Source organism: Hypanus sabinus, chromosome 10 (genome assembly GCF_030144855.1).
Source record: "Hypanus sabinus isolate sHypSab1 chromosome 10, sHypSab1.hap1, whole genome shotgun sequence".
In the NCBI taxonomy this organism is placed as follows: Eukaryota; Metazoa; Chordata; class Chondrichthyes; order Myliobatiformes; family Dasyatidae; genus Hypanus; species Hypanus sabinus.
In genome coordinates this window covers 110,374,508-110,393,330 of record NC_082715.1, presented here as the reverse complement: position 1 = coordinate 110,393,330, position 18,823 = coordinate 110,374,508, and the positions used below count along the sequence as shown (strand labels likewise).

The window sequence follows — 18,823 nt, the reverse complement described above, 5'->3', positions numbered from 1 at the left end:
GAAGGATGCAAATATATTGAAAGCAACTGTAAACTAAACAAACTGTGCAAATGCAGGTAATAAATAAATAACAATAAATAATGAGCATCAAGTCTCAGCTAGAGTTTCCCAGAAGGCATGTGGGAGACTTTGAACACAGCTGGAAGAAGATTCTGTGGTCTGACGAAACCAAAATTGAGCTTTTTGGCCATCAGACTAAACGCTATGTTGGGCATTATCCGAACACCACACATCATCAAAAACACACCATCCCTACCATGAAGAATGATGGTGGCTGCATCATGTTGTGGGGATGCTTCACTGCAACAGGCTCTGGAAGACTTCTGAACATAGAGGGTAAAGTAAATACAGCAAAATACAGGGAAATCCTGGAGGAAAACCTGCTAAAATCTGCAAGAGAACTGTGACTTGGGAGAATATTTGTTTTCCAGCAAGACAATGACTCCAAGCATAAAGCCAAAGCTACATAGGAATGGCTTAAAAACAACAAATTTAATGCCCTCGAGTAGCTAAGTCAGAGTCCAGACCTCAATCCAATTAAGAATCTGTGGCTAGACTTGAAAAGGGCTGTTCACTCACAATCCCCAAGCAATCTGACAGAGCTTGAGCAGTTTTGTAAAGAAGAATGTGGAAAAATTGCAACGTCCAGATGTGTAAAGCTGATAGAGACCGATCCACACAGACTCAAGGCTGCATTTGCTGCCAAAGGTACAACCACTAAATACTGACTTGAAGGGGTGAGTAATTATGAAATCAATTATTTTGCTTAATAATTGTAATAAATTTAAACCAATTGGTAGAAATGTGTTTTCACTTTGACATGTAAGAGTCTTTTTCTGTTGATCAGTGTCAAGAAAAGCCAATGAATCAGTGTTGTAAAACAATAAAACATGAAAACTTCTAAGGGTGTGAATACTTTTTATAGGCACTGTAAGTGCCACTGGGTGATAGTCATCTGGACAGGTTACCATGCTCTTCTTGGGCACTGGTACAACTGAAGCTTGCATGAAGCAGTTGGGTACCACACAGTGACAGAGTGAGAGGTTGAAGGTATCCGTGAACACACCAGTCAGTCAGCACAGATCTTCAGTACTCAGCCAGGTACTCCGTCTGGACCAGATGCTTCCCTTTAATTCTCATTTTTGAAGGCAGCCTGCACATCACAAGATCACAAGACAAAGGAGCAGAAGTAGGCCATTCAGCCCATCAAGTCTATTCCACCACTCCACCACGAGCTAAACTATTCTCCCATCTAGTTCCAATTTCCGGCTTTTTCCCCATATCCCTTGATACCCTGACTAATTAGATACCTACCTTCATCATCTTCAGATACTGAGACCACAGGATCTTCGGGAGACATAGGGGTGCACGATGGTTCCTCCCTGTTCTGGTGATCAAAACGAGTATAGGTACTGAGCTCATCAGGAAGTGAAGCTCTGCTGTCCACTATGCCGTAAGATTTAACTTTGTAGAAGGTTATGGGGCATTCAAACCCCGCCATTGCTATTGAGCATCCTTCATTGATTCCAGTCTAGTCCAGAACCTCCACTTCACCTGAGAGATGGCTTTCCGAAGATCAAACTGCATCTCTTGTGGCACTCTTCATCTCCAGACTTGAATGCCTCTGATCTGGCTCTCAGAAAATTCTGGATTTTATCTAGGGCTTTTGATTGGGATAAACCCTGAGCGATTTTGTGGGGACACACTCACCTAGAGCTGTTTTAATAAAGTCTATGATGATCTTGGTATAGTCATTCAGGTCCTCAGATGAGTTCCTGAACACTGCCCAGTGCACTGACTCAAGGCAATCCTGTAACAGTTCTCCCTCTTGTGACCATATCTTAGTTGTCTTGATCTCTGCAGCCTTGCTCTTTAGGCTCTGCCTGTATGCAGGTAGCAGGAGTACAGACAAATGGACCGATTTGCCAAAATGCAGCTTCGGAAAGGAACGATAGGCATTCCTTATCATAGTGTAGCAGTGGTCCAGTGTGTTGGGATCTCTGGTGCAACAGATTATGTGCTAGTGATAATGAGGCAAGATTTTCTTCAGACAGGGCCTGGTTAAAGTCGCTGACTACAATTTGAAATGCATCAGAATGAGCTGGTTCTTGTTACAGACAACGTAGTGTGGTTTTGTGAGTGCTTGATTATAATCGGCCACTGGTGGTATGTAAACTGTGGTCAGGATCACAAATGAGAGCTCCCGAGGTCTACATTTAATCATTAGTTGTTCTAAGTCAGGGGAACAAGAAGTTGACACAACCCCAATGACTGCATACCAACAAGAATTGACTAAACAGCAAATGCCGCCACATCTTTCCTTACCAGAGTTCACGGCTCCATCCATTCTGAAAATCATAAAACCTTCCAGTCACATCACTGCATCCAATGTATCCACATTTAACTGAGTTTCAGTGCCACAAACAACTGAGATCTGCCTCTGACACAGCAGCCTTGCCCTGAGATCAAACTTATTTTATAGCGACTGCATTTTCACCAACAAGATTCTAGAGCCTCCACCAGCTCTTCTGATAGCATATTCAAGATATTCATCATCATCTTTTATCCCTCAAATCTTCTATAAATTTCTTCCCTCTCACCCTCCATTATAGATTCACCTGCCCTGGGAAAATACTCTCAGTATGTTTGTCTATGCTCCTCATAGTTTTATAAACACAGAGCCTTAAGGTTTGATCACAAACATTTCATCACCAGTCGAGGTGACATCATCAATGCACAACTTGAGTGTTGTTTCTGCAGAGAGCTCACATTTATATTGGTCGAGCTCAGTACTCTGATTGGTTGGCTATCGGGCTGGCTGCTCACCTCTGCTGGGTCCCAGCGAACCAGATAGACGAGTGATCTCCACTGGCCCGTATCCCTGGTTATCGATCGCTGTGAGCATTAGTTCCTCAGTGATCTCCAACATCCCATTTCCCTGGTTATTGATCACTATGAGCATTGGTTCCTCAGTGATCTCCACTGGCCTATATCCCTGGTTATCAATCGCTGTGAGTATTGGTTCCTCTTTTGGCTCACTCTCAGCCCTAATCCTGCAGGTGTGTAGGACTAGGGTATAAATTGTGTCCAGTTCTTTATGCTTGTTAATAGAGCCTTCCATTGAGAAGCAGGCTTCAAAGAATTCTCTTGATTTCCTGCTTGGTGCTGCTGCCAGGATTTTCATAGTTTCCAAAATGAACTTGTGTTCCTCTAGATTGTCATGTACTGAGATGAGTAACAGATGATGATGTGTTCTTACGGCTAGCTGATGTTCATGCATTCACATTGATAATGTTTTTCCCGTCTGTCCTACATATTGTTTGGGGCAGGCTCCTCATTGGAGTTGGTATATGATATTTGTTCTCTCCATGTAAGCTGTTGGATCTCTGTGTCTCGAGGTGAGAAATCTGGATTTGTGTGCTACCATTATTCGCTGTGGTTGAAGCAGTGTTACCATCATTTCAGAAATATTCCTGATGTATGGTAGGGTTAGCTTCTTTCATGTCTATGCATTTGGAGTTAGAAGGCTGTTTCTTGTGATGAAGTTGTTTGGATGGTCATCGTGTGTGAATACTTTGAAAAAGTGATTTTCATCTTTAGGTCTGGACTACTGCAGTGTGTTTCCACTCGGTTAAATCGCATTTGGGTGCAACTTAGCTTGGTGGCAGTTGAGGTGATTGCGATGATAGTTAAGGATTTGGTCTGTATTCGTTTTTTTTCCTGCAAACCTGTTTCCAAACTTCCATCCACACTCCTCCTGGGTGTTGATTATTTGCTTCAACTCACACAGTAAGAATAATACCATTGAATACATTGCTGATTCAGTATTGTATCTCTTTTATCTGGTTTTGTTTGAGTATGACAAACGTGACTTCAACATAGCACACCCATAGTTTTGGTTTGACGATTGGTAATATTGTCCTCTCCAGTGTTTGCAGGACAGCTTCTGTGATGAGCCCAGATAAAGGAGATCTCATCAGTGTTCCTTTCAGTTGTTTGTAGAGTTGTCCGCTAAATTTGAAGTATGATGTTAAGTAAAAGTTCAATAGTCCGCATATACTCTGGGGTCTCATCGACTGGGTAGTCTGCTGTTGGTTTTTAAGTAGCTTGCGTATGGTTTCTTTTGCTAAATTATAGTCGATTGACATGAAGAGTGCGGTTGCATTGAATGAGACCATAATATCATCGTTGTCCAGCTGGATGTTCTGCAGCTTCTGCAAAAACCGTTGTATGTTTCCACAGTTCTTTCATCAGTTTGTAGGCTGGGGTTCCAGGTAATGAAATGATAGGTCACAGGGAAATGCCATCTTTGTGGAGCTTCAGTAGTCCATAGAATTCTCCAATATTCACATCATCTGCCTTCATTCTGAGATGTTCCTGTCTGGTTATTTCCTGTGTGGTTTTCAGCTTGCATAAGGTTGTGTTGATCTGACTGGCGAATATTCAGGTTGCAATATTGTCAATTGGTTGATATGTAGTACTGTCTCTGAGTAATGCTGTGGCCTTTTTGATGTAGTTGGCTTTGTCTAGCTTGACAGTCATGAGTCCTTTGTCTTCTGGTAGTATTACAACACAATTTATGAACCTATATGTCTGCGGAATCGGGGTTGAGGGTGAGTCACAGGCACCCGACAATCACAGCGACAGATGACCCAGGATACGGGCTAATGGAGATCACTCAGCTATCCAGTTGGCATGATAGCTAACCAATCAGAACAATAAGTCAGACCAATATACACATGAGCACTTGGCAGAAACAACACTTAATTGCATACTGATGATGGTACATTGACTTGTGATGAAACATTTGCGATCTAACCTCCAAGCTTGGCCAACAACCCTACAAACCAATGCTACCAATCCTCTCTCTCATTTCAAACCCATAAGGTTGCCCCTCAACCTCTGAGATTATCCAATCTCTTCTTACAACTCCAGCCTTCCATTCCAGTCAACATCTTACTGAATCTCTATTTCATTCTCACCATTGCTACCACATTCTTCCTATAATGTGGTGACTAGAACTGTACACAATATTCTAAATGCAGTCTAACCAATATTTTGTACAACTGCAATATGATGTCCCAACTCTAATGCTCAAACCTTAGCTTATGAAGGCATCAAATGTCTTTTCTGACCACACCAGCCACCTGTGTCAACATTTTCAGGGAACTATGAACTGTATATCAACACTCCTGACATCCTTCCCATTTACTGTCTACGCCCTGTTCATTTTTGACATCCCAAAATGCAATATCCCATATACACACTGTGGCCACATTAATAGGTACAGTAGTGGAACCCGGTATGCTCCTCTGCTGCTGTAGCCTTTCCATTTCAAGATTCAACATGTTGTGCATTCATAGATTCTCTTCTACACAACACTGTGGTAACATGTGGTTATTTGAGTTGCTGTGTCCTTCTTGTCAGCTTAAACCAGTCTTGTTATTCTCCTCTGACCTCTCTCATTAACGAAGAATTTTCACCCACAAAACTGCCACTTACTGGATGCTTTTCACACCATTCTCTGCAAACTCTAGGGACTGTTATGCGTGAAAATCCCAGAAGAGCAGCAATTTCTAAGATACTCAAACCACCCTGTCTGGCACCAATTATCATTCCACAGTCAAAATCACTTAGATCACATTTCTTCCCCATTCTGATGTTTGGTCTGAACAACAACTGAACCTCTTGATGAAGTCTGCATGCTTTTATGCATTGAGTTACTGTCACATGATTGGCTAATTAGATATTTGCATTAATAAGCAGGTTTACCCAATAAAGTGGCCACTGAGAGTATGTCTGGACTAAATTCCATCCACCCAACTTTCCATCTAATCCACAGCCCACTGTACCTTTAGACAACTCTCTTTAATACCCATGACTCCAGCACTTTTCATGTTGCCTGCAAACATACTATTTGTACTCCCAGGAGAGCTACTGGATTCATAAATAAGAACACAGTGAAGTTCATGACAGTACAAAAAGCAGGAATGACTTCAACCTTCCAAGCAAAGCTGGCAGCAGTAAACAGGAAATAATGGAAAATCATTCTTAACAAGGAAAACCATAACAGTGTAACATATCTGCATATAAAGATCTAAGAGACTGCAGATACTGCAATCTGAAGCCAAAGGAAAAGTTGCTGAAGGAACTCAGCAGGTGAGACAGCATCGGTAAAGGTAAAGCCACAGTTACCATTTCAGTCAAGACCCTACATTAGGACATTGAACTACCTGAAAGATTTGCAATCTGGTACTGGCTTCTGCAGGTGCAATGCCTGGAACCATAGGACCTTCCTGAAATAAAAGAAATACCAATTTTCAAAGAATTATCTATTTATAATATTCAAGAAAATATCAAGTCACATGAATTAAGAAACAGGACCAGGAATCAGCTAGTGTGCTCTTAAAATCTATTTTGCCATTTAACAACAGGGGTTTAAATATCCTTGCCAATTTTACAAGAGGTTTAGCATCAAAGGTTTTAAGATGTGCACAGAATGTTGTCACAGTCTCAAAAGCAAAACAGCAACATAAAAACATATGAAACAGAAATAAGAGTCATTGACTCATAGAAACTGGTCTTTTGTTCTATCATATCCATGCTGACCATAAAATATGCTAATCCCGCATGGTCCATAGCCATCTTAGCAAGTTAAATGCTTACCTGCATACTTCTTAAATATTATGAGTGTGCCTGATTCCACCAGCTACTCAGGAAGTGAATTCCATATTCCAAGCACTTACTGGATGATAAAGTTCTTCCTCAGATCCACTTTAAACCTTGCACCCTAAATCTATGTACCATCTGCTTTACCGAACTCTACCATCTCTCCTACCTATGCCCTCATTGTAGATTAGTTCGATCAGGTTCTCCCTCAGGGTCCTCTGCTGCAAGGAACAAAAAATCCAGCCTATCTAGTCTCTCTTCAAAACATTCCATCTGAAGCAACATCCTGGTGAGTTTCCTCTCCACAACTGTACACAAGACTCCAACTATGACCTAACCATTATTTTATGAAGTTGTATCATAAACTCCCTCATATTCCATGCCTCAGCTCTAAGTATTCTGTATGCTTCTTTATCATCATATCTACCTGTGCTGCCATTTTCAGGGATCTTTTGACGTGTACACTAAAATCCCTTTGTTCCTAGGGTCATGGTGTCTCATATTATAAGACAGCCAAAAGATATCATGTTACACTTATTGGGATTAAATTCTTTCTACCATTTCCCTACCCAACTTACCAGTTGATCAGTACCGTCTATGGCTGACGTCTAAGTTGCAATTTACTAATTATAATTTATGTATTCACATCTGAGTTGTAAATGTATAAAATGGTAGTAAGGTTTCCAGGACTGATGCTTAAAGCATACTGTTTGTCACAAGTTTTCAATCACAAAGGAACCCTTTCCATCACCTCTGTCCCTCTCAAGCCAATTTTGGATACAATTTTCTGACTAGCCTTAGATCATATGGGCTTTAACCTTCTTGACAAGCTTTTCATGTTGAACCTTTTCAAAGACCTCACTGGAATCTAAGTTAACTCTATTGCTCTCATCTACTTATTTAGTTATCTCATGAAAAATTTCAGTTCAGTAAGTCAGACTGGATCTCCCAACAATAAACCTGTGCTCACTATCCTTGATCAGTATCTATCCTTCCAACTGCAGATTTATCCTCTCCATTATACCTTACCTCAATGATTTCCGTACTCACTGTTCTATAATTACATTCTCACATAAAGGTACCAGATCTGATGTCTTCCAATCACCTGGCACATCATCTGTGATCAGTAAATACTTAAATATCTTCATCAGAGTCTGAGCAATCTCCACTATTATTAGAATGAGATTTTTTTAATATAGCTTCACTCTGTTCTTAAGTAATCATTGCACAGTGAAATGATGATTATTATGACAACTATTTTAGACAGAGGTTTATGAATATACTCATTTACTTAGGGAGGCAGTGAATTTGTTCAGTATTGAAGAAGGAACTGTATACATGTGTTCTTCTCCATGTGAAGGATTTGTGCCAGATTTCAAAACCTGAGTGATTAGATGGATCAAAATGATTCTTTCGCGATTAACTAAAACCACATAATAATTGATTACCCTTTCATACTGTCGTCCATACTTGAGCACTTCCTTCTGGAAAACTTCCACTGCCTCTAGCAGGTCAGCTTTAAATTTGGGCTGGACTTGTACCAGTTCATCTTGTACATTTCTCTGTTTCAAACAAAAACAATTATACCACAGGATATACCACTATTGCTAGCTGTTACTGTATGTAGCTAATCAAAATTGAAGAAGGAAATTTGTAAAAGTCAGTTTTGCTGAAGTCAATGAAACTGTATTTTCAAAAGAGGGTACATCCATTGTATTAACATATTGCAAGCCAATTATGGCATACTTCCACCCCAAGCCTATAGCAGTTGAAAGATATTCAAATTCAATAGTGCAGTTAATGTGTGAGCGATTAACACACTGAGACAAAATTCATGACAGTGATATTCACTGCATATCATTGGGCTTCATTCATCAGCTGATAGTACCAGATGTAGCTGATTAACCACAACTTGAACTTCTGAAAGGCAACATGCTTTGTGGCTGATAGTGGAAAGTCATTCCATAGATTTTGCAAGTTCTGTGGATGCCTCAACTGAAACTGGCACGGTGGTCTGGTTGATGAAGGCACTGGGAGCCCTGTGATTCTTGGTGCAGGCACATTCTGCCCTTTCAGGTGGGTTATAAACTGAAATAAGAAGTTAGATTTTGAGAAAATTGTCTTTGTCTCCAAGAAACCACCTATTAATATGTCATTTTGATGGAAATAGAGTAGACCAAGGAAAAATAAAATCTTTATAATAGCTAACTGGGCACTGGGCAGTGACGTTATGATAACAATTTGTGAGGTGTGGAAGATATCACAGTTGTAAAGCACTGCAGTAGTAACATGTAGCATGTGGAATGCAGCAAAGGAACAAGAGATAACTGCATTAGACTCAGCACAATTCTGGGAACTGGAAGCTGACAATGCACAACAGGACAGTGCCAAAATAATTATTGCATGACTGTATCATTTCCAACTTTCTGGTAGTCCTCAGGTAATTATGTATGAAGGTCAGGTCAATGCTTGAAGGTGAGAGTTGGTTGTGACCATATTTGAGAAATATATGAATTCAAGAAGCTGCTGGGGGCTTGGATTTTGGATTAAAGTGAAATGAATTGGGTGGTTCTTCAATGGGCGAATCCAGGATTGACAAATTGACAATCGTTGAGGGGCATTAGATGCAGTGGAAAACTGAAAACTGGACAAGCAGTGGATCATAAATTATAAAATATATGAATCCTGGCACCAATTATTGTGAATTAACCAACATTCTGGTTTAATCACCACTGGTACAAGGACATCCAAAAACATTAATCTGGAGAAAGAAATGAATGATCTTAATATATTAATGAAAACCACATTTATAGTCACAGTAACAAGCCCCATAAGCCACTATGTTAACGTCAGTCAGCTTCCCAATCTATACTAATCTGACCTGCCTACATTCACATAAATGTGTGGTGGAAAGTGTGCTGACAGGCTTCATTACAGCCTGACATGGTAACACCAATGCCTTTGAGCAGAAAGTCCTACAAACCATCCTCAACCATCAGGCTCTTGAACAAAAGGGGATAGCTACATTCACTTAAGGATTCTGTTATATTGTCATTTCATGCCTATTATTTATTGCTATTTACATCTGCATTTGCACAGTTCATTTACAGTTTACAGTTCCTGTTCCATAGATTTGCTAAGTATGCCTACAGAAAAGGAATCTCAGGGTTGTATGTGGTGACATGTATGTACTCTGATAATAAATTTTTACTTTGAACTCACGCCACGCCATGCCCTGCTAATTCAAGTACTGTGCCTATAAAGATTCCTCTGAAATGTTGCTGCAGTTCCTGCCTCCAATATCTCCCCGGGAGGGCTATTCCGGATAAAAACCTTGCTTTGTGTGTAAAAAAAAACCTTTCTGATCCCTTCTAACCTGCCCCTGTTTCAGCTGAAACCCACGCCCTCTAGGGAGGGATACTCAGTCTATCTAACCTATCTTGCCTCTCGTTATTTTTCATACCTCTATGATGTTGTCTGTCAGAGTCCGTCACTCTAGGGAAAACAAACACAGCCTATTTGATAACTCAAACTCTCCCAATTTGCACACAATACAACACTCACAGCTTTAACTTGCAGTTTGTTGAAGAAGTACCGCAGTGTGTCAGCCCCCTCAGCTTCCTCCTTTGAAATCTCCACTTCATACTTATTCAGGATACTATAAGCTTCCTAGGAGCAAAAAATTGGTAGAATTCAGTTAAAATAATATTTGTATCTGTGGCATCAAAATGAATTACACATAAAAGGGATAAATTGAATTTATAACTTTTACAGATGCACTACATAAAGCATCCTATCCAGATCAGAATCAGAATCAGGTTTATTATCACCGGCATGTGACATAAAATTTGTTAACTTAGCAGCAGCAGCAGTTCAGTGCAATATATAATCTAGCAGAGGTACATCACAGATTGGTATGGCAACTGCTCTGCCTAATATGGCAAGAAATTGCAGTGTTGTAAATGCAACTCTGTACATCATGCAAACCAGCTTTTACTCCATTGACTATACACTTGCAGTTGCCTTGGAAAAGCAGACAATATATTAAAAACCCCTCCCACCCTGGTCATTTTCTCTTCTCCCCTCACCTGATGGACAGCAAATGCACAAGATTGAAAACAGATACCACCAGACTCAAGAACAGCTTCCATCATGCTACAATCAGACCTTTTCAAATGCTGAAGATTGATTTTTGATCTCTCATAAACCAATAGATCAGGAGTTAAATATTTCCATCTACCATATTAATAATTAGCTTGGCCAATGTTAGAATATTGAATCACTGGGTGAAAAAAAGTATGTCCTCTTCTACCATCCTGCATACAACAATAAAATAATATCATTAACTATATCCTGAGCTTCAGGTGGTTAAAAAGAAATAAAATATTAAAGGGGTATACAGGTTACAGAGCTGATTGCACTGGACCGACTGTAGGCTAAGTGTTGGGAAATATTATAGATAGGTATTTGATTGTGGATCAAAGGCCATGATTTCATGCTGAATGACTTGATTACAATGAAACAAAATTATAATTTATGTACTTGATGAACAGATAAATGATTGGGATGAATTATTTTTTTCCATGGGCTAACCTATTTATAACTTATCTAATACCTTACAAGATGTCAGCTCCAAATGCTTCATTTAACCATACTTAAGGTTTACTGACTATTACAGTGCAAGAAAAAGGACATCTAGCCTATAAGTGCACTAACTTATACATGTCCAGCATTATTTCTTTCATGAACTGTAACCAAATTGTAGGCACCCCATATCTTCATGCTTATTGACTTGCATATTTTCCTCTCACAAAACACAGATGCTTTTAGAATGTGTTCATTGCTGTTGGAACACAAGTACATTTTTTCATGGATCTCCCTGTGGGACACAAGACCCCACTTTTATTTCTGCAATTGGAAGCTATCTTTCCTGAATGGCACGATTGTGACTTCACTAAGATGAGTTATCAGGGATTCTTCTTTCCAGAAGAGTGAAACAAACTTTAAAAAAAATAAGAAATAGCTGCAGACATAAGGTATTTGTACAAAAAAGACCATTTCCTTGCAGTAAAATTCTCAGACTCGATGAATCGCATATTTAGCCTTCACACCTGTTTCACAAGCCAAGAATCTTGTAGCTGCACATTTACATAGAGTAATTGGTGATGAGTATCTTGATACAGTGAAAAACTTTTATTTGCATAACATTCAGGGATATCAATCAATACATGAGTAAATCAAGGTCGTATAAGGGGTAAAAAAACACAATGCAAAATATAATGTCACAGAGAAAGTGCAGTGCAGGTAAACAAATAAAGTGCAAGGGCCAAAGAGAGGCAGACTGAAAAATCAAAGGTCACAGAGACATCTTTGCCTCTTTCCTGTATTAACTCCATGTATATTGATTCTCTTAATATCTGAAGGTCTATCGATCTTTGCCTCGAATATACTCAGAGAGTGAACCTCTAAAACCCTCTAGAGTGGAGAATTACAATGATTCATAACTCTCTGGTTAAATAACCTTCTCAACTCTGCCCTGAACGCCAGACCCCTTAATACTGTTTACCCTACTTCTCGATCCCCTGTCATTCTTTTAAATTCTACAGATTAGTACAGATTGCTTAATCTCTCCTCAGATAATATAGGAGCTCCTATATATTTAATCCTATCTTTTGTAAATAAGGGCACCAAATTTTCAGAAATATTTCATATTTATCTCTTAAATTGTAAGTAATTTTTTCAAGTGGAATGCAGCTAAAAATTTCATTCTTCTAATGATCTATACTTAAGTATGAATCCGATTTCCAAGTAACTGCAATAGCCTTTTTGGCTACTACCAATGCAATTTTTATGAATTCTTTCTGATAATTATTCAAGTTGGATTTTGATTTTATCCCTGCAATATCGCCTAGTAAAAATAATGTTGGATTATGTGGAAGTTGTATTCCAATACCAGTAAAACTCTTAAATTTGTCCAAAAAGGTTGAAATTTAAAACAAGACCAAGTAGAGTGTAAAAAAGTACCAATTTCTTGATTACATCGAAAACATTGATCAGGTAAATTTGAGTTTAATCTATTTATTTTTTGTGGTGCAGTATATATTTGATGTAAAATGTTATATTGTACTAATATTAGTCAAACATTTATTGTATTTGTCATACTGTCAAGACATAATCTTGACCAACTTGTTTCATCAATTTTAATATTCAAATCAGTTTCCCATTGTTGTCTTGACTTGTCAATTCTTTGTTTAATTGCCTGTTTTTGAATCAAATTATACATACCAGAAATATTTTTTTTAGTTTTTCCTTTATGAATTAAAGTTTCTATTTCATTAGGTTTCGGCAATAACATTGTTTGACCCAGTTTATCTCTTAAATAAGCCCTTAATTGGAAATAACAGAAAAGAGTGTTATTTGATATTTTATATTTATTCTTTAATTGGTCAAATGGCATTAATATACCTCCTTCAAAACAGTCTCCTATATATCTAATCTGTGAAACCAGTTATATAAAAGTTGATTATCCATTGTAAAAGGGATGTTTATTTTGAATTAAAGGTCTCTTTGCTAATAAAGATTTCTTTATCTCATCATCAACATTTATCTTATTCCATAAATCAATCAAATGTTTTAGTATAGGAGATTCTTTCTTTTCCCGTATCCATTTAGATTCCCATTTATATATAAAATCTTCTGGTATATTTTCTCCCATTTTATCCAATTCTATTTTAATCCATACCGGTTTATCTTCATCAAAAAAAGATGCAATAAATCTAAGTTGATTTGCTTTGTGATAATTCTTAAAATTTGGTAATTGTAACCCTCCTAGGTCAAATTTCCATGTCAATTTTTCCAATGATATTCTTGACATCTTACCTTTCCAAAGGAATTTCCTCACACATTTATTTAACTCTTGAAAAAACTTCTGTGATAATTGTATTGGTAATGTTTGGAATAAATATTGTAATCTAGGGAATATATTCATTTTTACAGCATTGACTCTACCTATTAATGTTATTGGTAACATCATCCATTTATCAAGATCCTCTTGAATTTTTTTCAATAATGGCAAATAATTAAGTTTATACAAATTCTTTATATCATTATCAACTCTTATACCTAAATACTTTATACCATTTATCGGCCATCTAAATTGAGTTATTAATCGACATTGACTATAATCTCCTTTAGTAAGGGGTAGAATTTCACTTTTATCCCTATTTATTTTGTACCCTGATATTTTCCCATATTCTTCCAATCTAGAAGATAACTTATGCAACGAATGCAATGGGTTAGTTAGATAGATCAGAAAGTCATCAGCAAATAAGTTAATCTTATATTCCTCCTGATTAACTCTGAAACCCATAATATCTGAGTCAGTTCTAATTAATTCAGCTAATGGTTCTATCGCCAACACAAATAAAGCAGGTGATAATGGACAACCTTGTCTAGTTGACCTTGTTAACTGAAATGATGTTGAAATTTGGCCATTTGTCACCACTTTAGCTTTGGGGTTAGTATCTAAGGTTTTAATCCATTTTATAAAAGATACTCCTAATCCATATTTTTCCAATACCTTAAATAAAAAATTCCATTCCAATCTATCAAATGCTTTTTCTGCATCCAAAGCAACTGCCACACTCATTTCTTCCCTCTTTTGTGCCAAATGAATTATGCTAAGTAACCGAGTTACATTATCTGCCAATTGTCTATTTTTAATAAATCCTGTTTGGTCCATGTGTATTAATTTTGGTAAGTATTTAGATAATCTATTAGATAAAATCTTTGCTATTATTTTATAGTCCATGTTCAACAAAGAAACAGGTCTATATGATGTTGGCTTTAAAAGATCTCTGTCTTTTTTTGGCAATACTATTAAAATAGCGTCGAAAAAGATTCTGGAAGTTTATGCGTTCTTTCCGCTTGGTGTATTAGCTCCATAAAAGGAGGAATTAATAAATCTTTAAACTTTTTGTAAAATTCAGGTGGAAAATCATCTTCTCCTGGAGATTTATTACTCTGAAGTGATCCTAGAGCTTCTTCGACCTCTTTTAATGTAAAAGGCACATCTAATCCCTTCTGTTCTTCCGAATTCAATTTTGGGAGAGATATTTGTGATAAAAACCTTTCTATCTCAACAATATCATTTTGTGATTCTGATTGATACAGTTCAGAATTAAAAAAAATTAAAGTCTCATTGATTTCTAAAGGTTTATAAGTAATTTTATTTACTCTTGTTCTAATTGCATTTCTTGTTTTGGAAGCCTGGTCTGTTTTTAACTGCCAAGCAAGAATCTTGTGTGATCTTTCACCGAGTTCATGATATCTCTGTTTCGTTCTCATAATTGTTTTTTCTGTTCGGTATGTCTGAAGTGTATTATATTGTAGCTTCTTATTAACAAGTTGTCTTTGTTTTTCTTCTGTCATATATCTTTAAGATTCTTTTTCTAATTTTGAATTCTCCTTTTCCAATTGATCTATTTCTACCATATATTCCTTCTTAATTTTAGAAGTATAACTTATTATCTGGCCTTCTTTGCTTCCCATAATATAAATTTATCATCAACTGAATGTGAGGTTGTATCTTAAAAAAAGCTGAATCTGTCTTTTCATAAAATCACAAAAATCTTGACGTTTTAATAATATTGAATTGAATCTCCATCTGTAAATTGATTCTTCCTTATCCATCATTATCAAGGGGCAATGATCTGACAATATTCTTGCTTTATATTCCATATTTTTCACTCTGTCTTGAATATTCACTGATAGGAAAAAATCTATCCTTGAATAAGTTTTATGTCTATTTGAATAAAATGAATAATCTCTTTCTCTTGGGTTAATTCTTCTCCATATATCAATCAAATTTAAATCTTTCATCAATGATAAAGTTAATTTTGCTACTTTTGGTTTTGTAACAACTTTGTTGACCTATCTAAAACTGTGTCTAGAGAAAAGTTAAAGTCTCCACTTATTAATATTTTATCGTGTGCATCAGCCAAATTCAAAAAAGCCTCTTGTATAAATTTTACTTCATTTTCATTTGCTGCATGAATATTCATAAGAGTCCATAGTTCTGAAAAGATTTGACAATGTATAATTACATATCTTCCCACAGAATCAATTAATACATTGTATTTTAATTGGTAAAGTTTTGTTGACCAAAATTGCAACTCCCCTTGCTTTTGAATTAAGTGAAGCTGCTATAACATTTCCGACCCAATCTTTCTTTAATTTCTGATGTTCTATCTCTGTTAAATGTGTTTCTTGTGTAAAAGCTATATCTATTTTCATTTTCTTAATGTATGTTAAAATTCTTTTTCTTTTCACTGGTCTATTAAGCCCATTAACATTAAAACTTTAAAAATTCAGTAAATTAGTCATTATTTTTAAATGGGGTTACTCCAGTCTATAATAATACATAATATTTCAACTCTCATAATATCTTGGGGAATTATTTTAAAATTCTCCATGTTGCTATGTGTCTCCCCTCCGATCATCCAGGCAAAGAAAGATAAAAGAAAAATACATTATAAAGAAAAAAACAACAAACCCCCCCCCCCGCTAATGTTGTGAATGAAAAAAAAAACACAACATTACCCCCCTCCGTTGTGTGGGTCATGGCAAATGCCATGATTACATACGTGAATCCCATAGCGATCAATCCAAAGTTCCCCCAGCTCCCCCGTAACATGAAAAAATAATATCACTACTCTCGATTAATATTTCTCAAATTTTTACCTTTCTCCCCCTGTATCATATAATTAGAAGTATATTTAAATATTCTTCTGTCCTTAACATCCATCAACTCACTTTACTGTCCCCGTCTTCATCTTTAATCTGTTTCACTTTTAAATCTTTACTGTGTCTAGCGAATATTTGGGAGTTCTTGTGCAAACTCCTCTGCATCCCGATGATCAGTAAAAAATCTTCCTTTTACATCATCCAAAAAAATTATCAGTGTTGCCGGGTGGCGCAATATAAATTTATAACCCTTTTCCCATAAAACTTTTTTTGCCGGATTAATTTCCTTCTTTCTCTTCAAAAGGTCATAACTTACATCAGGATAGAAAAGAACTGCTTTCCCTTCTATCATCAATGGCTCATTTCTCTTTCTGGCACATTGGGCAGCCGCCTTCAGGATCTTTTCTTTATCTTGATATCTTAAGCATTTTATCAAGATTGGTCGTGGGTTTTGATCAGGTTGAGGTTTTGGTCTTAAGGCTCAGTGGACCCTTTTGATTTCAATCAACTGGGTTCCCTCTTCCATTTCCAAATTTTCCAGGATCCATTTTTGAAAAAATTTTATTGGATCCTCTCCCTCTATCCCTTCTTTAAGACCAACAATTTTAATACTATTTCATCTACTAAAATTTTCAAGCACGTCTTTTTTTTCCAACAGTCATTTTCTTTTTGATGTCCAGGCAAGAATATTATCTTCCATTTTATTCACTCTATCAATAGTGTCTCTCATTATTTCTTCCAGCTTTTTAACTTCCTTGTCCATTTTCTCCTGTTTTTTCACCATTTTATCAAACATAGTCTTCATATTTTTAATATCTTCTTTTATTATTTTTAATGTTTTAATTCTTTTAATTCATGCATTATTTGTGCTAAAACTTCTCTTATGTCTCCAGAATATCTTCCACCTCCAACCTCTTCCTGTTGTTCTTCTTTTACCTCCTCATCTTCATCTGTATGTTCCAGAGAATCCGAATCCACCTCGGATTCATTTTCACTTCCACTTCCAATTGTAGCTGGGATTTGTAGTTCAAATTGCTCATGTTTGCGTATGCCCTTTCTTTCGCACACACGCAGTTCCTGTTGTTCCTTCTTGGAGACTGTTGATGTTGCCGCCGATTCCTGTTCTGTATTGCCGGAGGTAAGCTGCACTTGAGTCCGAGGCTTCTTCATGGTGGCCGGCCCAGCTTGTACTGTCTTCAAAGTAGTAGTTTTCTTCTTTGTCTGTTTAGGAGGCATATCTAAGGAGGCATAATTTATTAGTTTTTTATGGGAGAGCTGGATTTCCACGTCTCGATCCTACGTCATCACGTGACATCCCCCCAATAATCTTCCTTGTAGAGACCACAGATAAGTTGATTTCAGAGGGCATCCAGGAGCATATTTTGAAAGAACAGCTTCCACCTTTTATGCTTAGCTTTAGCTTGTCTTCTGCCTTCTCCAAACAAAGGAAAAGTGAGTTTCTCAGTACCATCCTGAACATTCCTTCTCCATCTGATTAGTCATGGATCAGTAATCCTTATGATTCAGTTTTTCAAGGGTAATTTAAACACATACTTGAATTTTTACTTCTGTATATTTGGTCATCTCTTCCCAGGAGCAGAACTAATTTTGGTTTAGAGTCTTTTGTTGGGCACATAAAGGATGTGACCTGCAATTACTATAAAACCAAGTATAATTCGGGCTTTGAAGCTGGCTATTGGTGGAGGAGCAATCACTAACTGAAAAGTAAAGTCTGCAAATACTAGACGTCTGAAATAATAACAGAAAATGCTGCAAGTGTTCAGCATGAAGAGAAAAATAAGAGTTAATACTTCAGATGGTAGACTTTTTAAATCAGATCTAGGAAAAGTAAAAAAAAAGTAGAGAAGGGAGAGAGAGTAGAGAGAGGAAAAAAAGGAAATCAAGAAAAGAATGAAAGTATTGTTAGATTTTCTGAAACAACAGAGTAGGCAGTGGAGGGTTTGGTGGGGAGGGGGGAAGTGGAAGTAGAATCACTGATTTTTGCCAGCTTAGAAGCTTCCATCCTCAAGCTGTCTTTTTTCTCTCAGATTGCTGAAGATGATTCTGGTGCATTGAAAGCCCACCATCCCTTACAGCCGTCACCTGAGCTATTGGATGTGGTTCATGTTTCTAAGGATTTCAACATGGAGCTTCAATGTCAGGTGGTGGGTAGGGTAGCAGGGAACATTGTTATGCAATGGGAGCAGCTGCAAGGTACAAGATGTTCCTTCGAAGATACTTGGTATAAAGTTATGTACTTTGTGCCTCGGTGAATGAGTTGGAGCTTGTACTCCAAATGTGTTCATCTGACTCACTTGGTTACTGTAACTCAATGACTATGACTAGAAAATTCTAGTTTGCATAGTTTCCAACTTGTCCTATACACCATCTCCACTTCTGTCAGGTGCCT

General features: G+C 37.2%; 1 protein-coding gene across 1 annotated transcript in view; it reads right to left on the bottom strand.

The window, feature by feature from the left end:
• LOC132401347 (dynein axonemal heavy chain 8-like) overlaps positions 1–18,823 on the bottom strand; it is a 674,688-nt gene that overhangs the window by 447,539 nt on the left and 208,326 nt on the right. The window contains exons 28-30 of the mRNA XM_059983476.1: positions 10,234–10,338; positions 8,118–8,231; positions 6,234–6,296 (exon numbers count right to left, since the gene is read on the bottom strand). Of these exons, the coding sequence (XP_059839459.1) occupies positions 6,234–6,296; positions 8,118–8,231; positions 10,234–10,338 (282 nt within the window). The remainder of the gene's footprint in view (positions 1–6,233; positions 6,297–8,117; positions 8,232–10,233; positions 10,339–18,823) is intronic.